Raw genomic sequence first — 6,377 nt, 5'->3', positions numbered from 1 at the left:
GTCTACAGCTACACTGTGACACCCATATCTGGCTATGGACTGTGCAGCTCCAGGCTTCAGTGAAGATGTAAATCGTTGTGTGGGTGAAAAGCAGTGCGGTGTAGGGCAGGGGCGGGGTATTTGCCCATACTGAAGCCTTGTGTAAAGCTGCTGTGAACAACTCAGGGGCAAAGTATAGTTTCCCCGAGTGGGAGCTTCTTCGCCTTCGGGCACTTGGTCAATTCGAAACACTACAGAGAAGATTAGCATGGCCCCTGCACTAAGGATGACACGCTTAATCAAAGAGAGTACAACATTTTTTTGACGTTTTTTGGCATGGGTTCAACTCTGCTGGCTGGGCCATCGTTTTGCTACGCATACGTACGGGCCCTTATAGCCCGTATAGCACCGGCATACCACGTTTTTTTATCTCTGAAGAGTCGCTGCAGACAGCAGTGAATTATACAGAATATCTCAGGATGATTATTTTGGTTCACACGGATCGGGGTTCGATTTTGAGACCATTAAGAGGAATTTGGGACTGGTATAATCTCAAACTTGAGTTTCTCAACGATCTCAGCCGCGGCATTGCGCACCTCCACGATACAGACATCACAGTTGTCTCGCTGAACGCGGTCCTGCGATGATCTTACTGGTATTCTTGAAATACGGGCGGCTGTTGGGGATGCGGTATAATGAAATTATGGGTATCTCGGCTTCTTGGACTACAATGACTCATGGAAACGCGCTTTACTGCTCTGTAAAGCATATTTACGCCCGCCTGATGTCATGGATATCAAATCTAATCCCTGGAGAGTTTCGATATTCCACTGTCTCAAATAGGGTATATCATGGTATGAATGGCACTGGATCAGATTTTTTGCAGCAAGAGACACGGGCCATCAATCTAGAGGATTTTCTGGTGGACACACACACTCAGTCTGCCTGCAACTCCAATGCGGACCATGAGGTCACAGAGGAAGGCACATATGGCGCTCAAAGAGACTGGAATGTCAAAGCTATAAGCCCGATAGTGACAAAGAACGCACACACGGTGAGTAGGGTGCGTGTCTTGTACCAGCTCTTACATGTACTCTTTTTGCATTGAACAACCCTGTCCAAGAACAGCGTCTTTGGTTCTACGGCTATATTGTCATTCTGATAACCCCAGATCACTGTGTGGCTGTGATCATTTCTTTGTCTAAGTTGTGTTGCGTTGTTTCTAGCTAGCATGCTCCTTTTCGCTTTTCAGAGCTTGATCGGTCCTATTTTTCCCACCACTTCTCAGTTCTCTTTCACATGACCATTTTCTCTGTCTCTGTCTATTGGGTCTTTCGTTCTATGGGTCAAGTGGGACCCAGAATCAAGGTATGGCCTCTCAGGCGCAATCTGTAGGAGCTGGATCTAGAGTGGACGATTAGCAGAGTCAAGCTCAGAACCATAGCGAACGGCCTCTTTCTCCTCTGGTCATGGACTGATTGAGTCAGTTATACGTGCTGTGGAATATTGATCTATATCCTCCTGTCTCCTGCGTCCGGATATAGCATATCAGTCAGATGCATAAGGTCTTCATACCGCCTCGAGTGTCCGAAGTTGTCGTTGATCTTGATGAGGGGATTCTGGCCTTTTCAAGTGTCTCAGCAGCTTCTTCGTAGGTCTTCCTGTAGTTGTATGCGGGTGAGTTCATCCCCATGTCAGCCTTGACATTGTTAATATTCACTGCTGTCCACGAATCCCACGCGAACAGGTGAGGCTGGGTTCGGGAGGGCTCAGCTCTGCTTCGTAGTTCGAACTACATTGGACAAGTATGAACAGCATAAATGCGTGCGACTGGGGAGAATAGGGGAATTGTGAAGGTCGAAGGTGTGATGTATGATCACTCCAGGAACTGGACCGGATTTGGGTCGAGCTCAGGGGGTTTCAAGCCAGCTCGTGTAGAAGCCATCATGGAGGTGAATGGTTTGAATGATGGAGTAGGGAAATATATTGTGAAAAGGCTGGTTCAAAGTCGTTCAGTGAAAGATATGCTCTGCTGGAGCTGCAATTCGAAGGCATCACAGAAGACTGGCGCTCGGACTGTGTGATTTCAGGTCTTGGCATGGACAGGAATGAACAGAGACTGCGCACATCATCCTCTAAACCAGACGATAGCTATCCTGTGACCTTCATCATCATCACTATCGATCATCAGCACCACACAATTCTCTTCTCTGCTACTCCCGCAAGCTTTGACTCTCGACCTACTTCAACCTCATTCAACACACACTCAACACAACCATTCAAAGCCTTTGCATACCAGACACCACCTCTCACAACTCACCATCACACCTCTACAATGCTCACATTCGTGGGCTTCCCCCACATGTTCCACACAGCATACCCTCCTCACGATGTCATCCACCCCCTCCCTCCTCCCTCGACAGCGCCCACCCCCTCCACCGCACCGCCATCTCTCCTCTCACCATACTACTCCTCCTCCAACAACGAGGACGAAGACGGAGACCAAGACCGGGACGGAGAAGGAGAGGAAGAGGAAGAAGAAGAAGAATACTTCCGCCGCTTGGCAGCCGTGCTGCCCCCTGGTCCCCCATTCCGCCCTACAAGCTCCCAGCATGCAAGGGCCCGCGTTACTTGGGCCAAGTGGATGCTCAAGCGGGGTCTGCGTACCCTGGGATACGCGCTGGCGGATGGGCTGGTGTGGGTTGGAGGTTTGCTCTGGGTTGGTCTGAGGGCTGTTTGATTGTGGTGGAAGGGGGTTGTTTGATGGTGTGGTGTTTGGGGTGTGAGGTATGTTTGTGGTTCTTTGGGGAGAGTGGATTTGACACCGTGCTAATGTTGCTTTCTTGGCTAGGATGTTCAGGTACATCGGGTTGGGGGCTGCGGGTCTGAAGGAGAGGTGCTTTGGGGGCGTTTTGGTGGTTGTGGGATATATGGTCATCGGGAGGACATGTCTTGAGTAGAGAATGGAGTTTGGAGATGTTTGCTTGTGTCTCTGTGCAATAATATCGTGATGGAAGTGTGCAAGTGAGAGGTTACGTTGTGTTGGAGACGCCTGATGTTGATATCTTGTTCTGAGAACTTGACCTTCTGTTCTGACAGGCATGTCATAAAATAGCATGCCTCCTGCCCCTCCTGGTACTCTATAGATCTAGGTGTACAGAGTATTGGGTTCTATTCATACAGTTCTAAGACTTCCTGGTGCGGGACATATCGAATATCTGATAGCCAGTCCACGGTTCTGAGGATTGACAGGGCTTTAATAGGGATTATATGGTATGTCTTTTGAAGAGGAAGGAAATTGTAGCTGGTGGCATAGTATCCATATGGTAGAATGGCTCGGACGATGGTGGTTTCTTTGGGTGGTTGTGTTGGTTTTCGACTATATGGTCTGAGATGAGGCTGTTTTGTCAGTTTGTTGATACAGGGAATCATGCTCCAAGGTCTGGACAAAGCTACAAGTGTGCGTTGGATATGAGAGGTTGACAGGTATGCAGCACTGCAGCCACAAATGCTAGGGGGCAGTGCAAGCCTTCGTCTAACATTACTGCATTCGTCTTAGTCATGTTTGGCATGTCCAGGCAGGCGTCAACTTGGAACTCACACCTCTATACTTGTTATGACTCCTCATGACTTTACAGTCTGTATAGTGTGTTTGCTGTCAGATTGTCATTTCGCATTGTGAATGATGTTCACATACGAGCCGCTACGGTCAAACACCTCGACCAGACTAATCGAGCTACTCCCACCCAAGCACCCCAACGACAGAACCATTCACGCACGATTGCGCCAATGCGATCTCGCAAACCCGCCCAGCTATGAAGCGATCTCATATGTCTGGGGAAACGAGAAAGACGTGGCATCGTTCTACTGCAACGGGAGAAAGCTGAAGATCACGCCAAACCTGGCTGCCGCGCTCCGCCAGTTCCGACCTGATCTCGGCTCGCGATTGCTCTGGGTCGACAAGATCTGTATTGATCAGGGCAACATACGCGAGCGGAATCATCAGGTTGGGTTGATGGGCCAGGTGTATTCGTCGGCTTCGGGGGTGCTGATTTGGCTCGGTGAGCGTTGGTATGGTGCCCCTGAGGCGTTTGTCTGGATAAAAGCATTTGCTCTCACAGCAGGGCCGAAATTCAGTGAGTTCTTTGATCGTCTTGGTGGACAAACGGAGGAGTGGTCTGAGATCTGGGGAGCACTTCGGAAGATGCGCGTGTCAGAGCCGTCGGCCGCAGCTTATAAGTCTCTTGCTCGTCTGCTCAGTCATCCTTGGTTCTACAGGGCCTGGACATATCAAGAATTTATATTGGCCAAGGAGAAGACATTCTATTGTGGTTCGTACCATGTCGAAGGGTGTCTCTGGTCTGTTGGGGTATCGCTCTTTTACCTTCTTGACAATGCAACTCATTACCTGCGATTACTTTCCAACAAACAGCTCCGAGCCCTGTCAACCTTCGGTGGGTTTCTGGCCATAGGAAAAGACTCAAATCATAGAGATGGAACAGACTTGGTCAAGCTTCTTGAGTCTCGACGCGGTGCTGCATGCACGCACCAAGTTGACATTGTATATTCTCTTCTTGGTATGGCCAAGCCCGAAGACTTTGTGTTGCCAGACTATTCTTTGCCGGTCAGACATGTGTTTTCAAGACTGGCTGCGTCTCATATTCTACGCACCCAAAGCTTGAAAATCCTGTCGTGTATATCAGGCAAACAGGCTCGTCGCAAGAACACAGACCTGCCGTCCTGGGTTCCAGACTGGACTCTGGAGGGCCAAGACTCATCAATGCACCGGTACGAGGGGACTAAGTTCACCACTTCTGGCTCGTCATCTTTGAGCGTCAAGATCTGCCCCAATATGGAGAAACTCACGGTCAAGGGCGTCTACTTTGACCGTATCCAGCTCTTCGATGTCCCCTGGATTTCCGATGACGAAGAGGAGACCTACGTTCCCAATGACACCGAATTGGTGTATAACGACCTCTTCAACCTCTTCAGATCTCTCAAAGTCTTTGACCCGGATGATCCAGCTTCAATGAGTGCCATGTGCATGGATCCGTTGGCAATCCTCACCCATGCCCGATATCAAAAGTCAAATGCTGCCGAAAGCTTCTTCGGCAGAAAGCGAGTGGAGATTTTCGCCCGCCTTCGGGCATGTACAACCGAGTATGGGCGGTTCGGCATGACTTCTTCGAATGCGCGCCAAGGGGACGTTATTGCTATCATTCTCGGACATGACGTTCCAGTGGTACTGAGACCAACTGCAGTGCAGGACCAGTATCGCTATGTGGGATTATGTTGTGTGAGGGGTCATATGGAAGGCGAAGCTCTTGAGTATGCTCGCAGGAAGGCGAACCCGGGTGTTGAGTATGATAAGAGGGATAGGGCATGGCTCGAACATTTGCATGAGGGGCCGTTACCTTTCGACGTTCAGGATTTCATCCTTGTCTGATGGATCTGATTACTTGGAAAAAATCACGCCAGGTGCAATGACTTGGTTGGAATGAACATGGCTTTTACTTCGGTCATGACACATAGTCCTTAACAGACAGAAATCTGCAAAGCCTTCAAAACTCAAGCCCCGATGGCCTTCTTGATGGCCTCGCCAACACCCTTTGCACTCGCGGGATTCTGCCCCGTAATCACCAACCCATCAACAACAACCTTCTCGCCCCACGGCTCATCCGCCTTGACAAACTTCGCACCCTTGGCAACAAGCGCATCCTCAAGCAAGAACGGCATCGCCTTGCTCAACTGCACCTGATCCTCCTCCACATTCGTAAACCCAGTCACCTCCTTCCCCTTCACCAGCGGACTCCCATCAACATCGACATTCGCAAACACCGCCGGTCCGTGACACACAGCAGCAACCGGCTTCCCGGCCTTGTAAAACTCCTGGATCAGCGCAATGCTGTCGGCAGACGTCGCGAGGTCGAACATCGGCCCGTGGCCGCCTGGGTAGAACAGCGCGTCGTACTCGCCCGCTTTGCCGAGGAACGACTTGAGCGGCGTCGTGTTCTCCCATACGGCTTTTTTGTTCTTGAAGAAGGACTGCGATGAGTCGTCTTTGAACATCTCGACAGAGGCCGGGTCGAGTGGGGCGACGCCGCCCTTGGGGGAGGCGATTGTGAGTTCGGCAACGGGCTCGAGCACGTCGTATGGGTGCGCGAATTCGGGCTGTTTGGTCATGTCAAAGTCAGAATCATACAGATATCTAGTGGGAAGACGGGGCTGGATATTGTTTGTGTGATGATATGACGTACGAGGTACCATCCTGTGGGCTTGTTGATGGACGGGATTGTGTCGTGGGATGTGAGCACGACGAGGACTTTCTTGGGTGCCATTATGAATGCTAATGATAGTAAATTGTCAATTGAGCACGGTTTGAGGGTTTGATTGTGGTA

At 50.3% G+C, this 6,377-nt stretch overlaps 3 protein-coding genes across 3 annotated transcripts; 2 read left to right on the top strand and 1 right to left on the bottom strand.

The window, feature by feature from the left end:
- Positions 1 to 1,799: 1,799 nt before the first annotated feature.
- Positions 1,800 to 2,719, top strand: EJ05DRAFT_499097 (uncharacterized protein; the record flags this gene model as incomplete). Its single annotated transcript, XM_033746777.1, has 2 exons — positions 1,800 to 1,931; positions 1,976 to 2,719. The coding sequence occupies 2 exons, from the start codon at positions 1,800 to 1,802 to the stop codon at positions 2,717 to 2,719; spliced, it is 876 nt and encodes a 291-aa protein (XP_033602355.1).
- Positions 2,720 to 3,379: 660 nt separating this feature from the next.
- On the top strand, positions 3,380 to 5,674 carry EJ05DRAFT_314073 (HET-domain-containing protein). The gene has a single exon (XM_033740705.1). The coding sequence runs from the start codon at positions 3,662 to 3,664 to the stop codon at positions 5,423 to 5,425; it is 1,764 nt and encodes a 587-aa protein (XP_033602354.1). The 5' UTR covers positions 3,380 to 3,661; the 3' UTR covers positions 5,426 to 5,674.
- EJ05DRAFT_484795 (DJ-1/PfpI family protein) lies at positions 5,548 to 6,317 on the bottom strand (the record flags this gene model as incomplete). Its single annotated transcript, XM_033745386.1, has 2 exons — positions 5,548 to 6,150; positions 6,237 to 6,317. 2 exons carry the CDS (start codon positions 6,315 to 6,317, stop codon positions 5,548 to 5,550), a joined length of 684 nt encoding a protein of 227 aa, XP_033602353.1.
- Between the last annotated feature and the right edge of the window lie 60 nt (positions 6,318 to 6,377).

Source organism: Pseudovirgaria hyperparasitica, assembly GCF_010093815.1.
Source record: "Pseudovirgaria hyperparasitica strain CBS 121739 unplaced genomic scaffold EJ05scaffold_5, whole genome shotgun sequence".
In the NCBI taxonomy this organism is placed as follows: domain Eukaryota; kingdom Fungi; phylum Ascomycota; class Dothideomycetes; order Acrospermales; family Acrospermaceae; genus Pseudovirgaria; species Pseudovirgaria hyperparasitica.
This window is presented reverse-complemented; position numbering and strand designations above follow the sequence as displayed.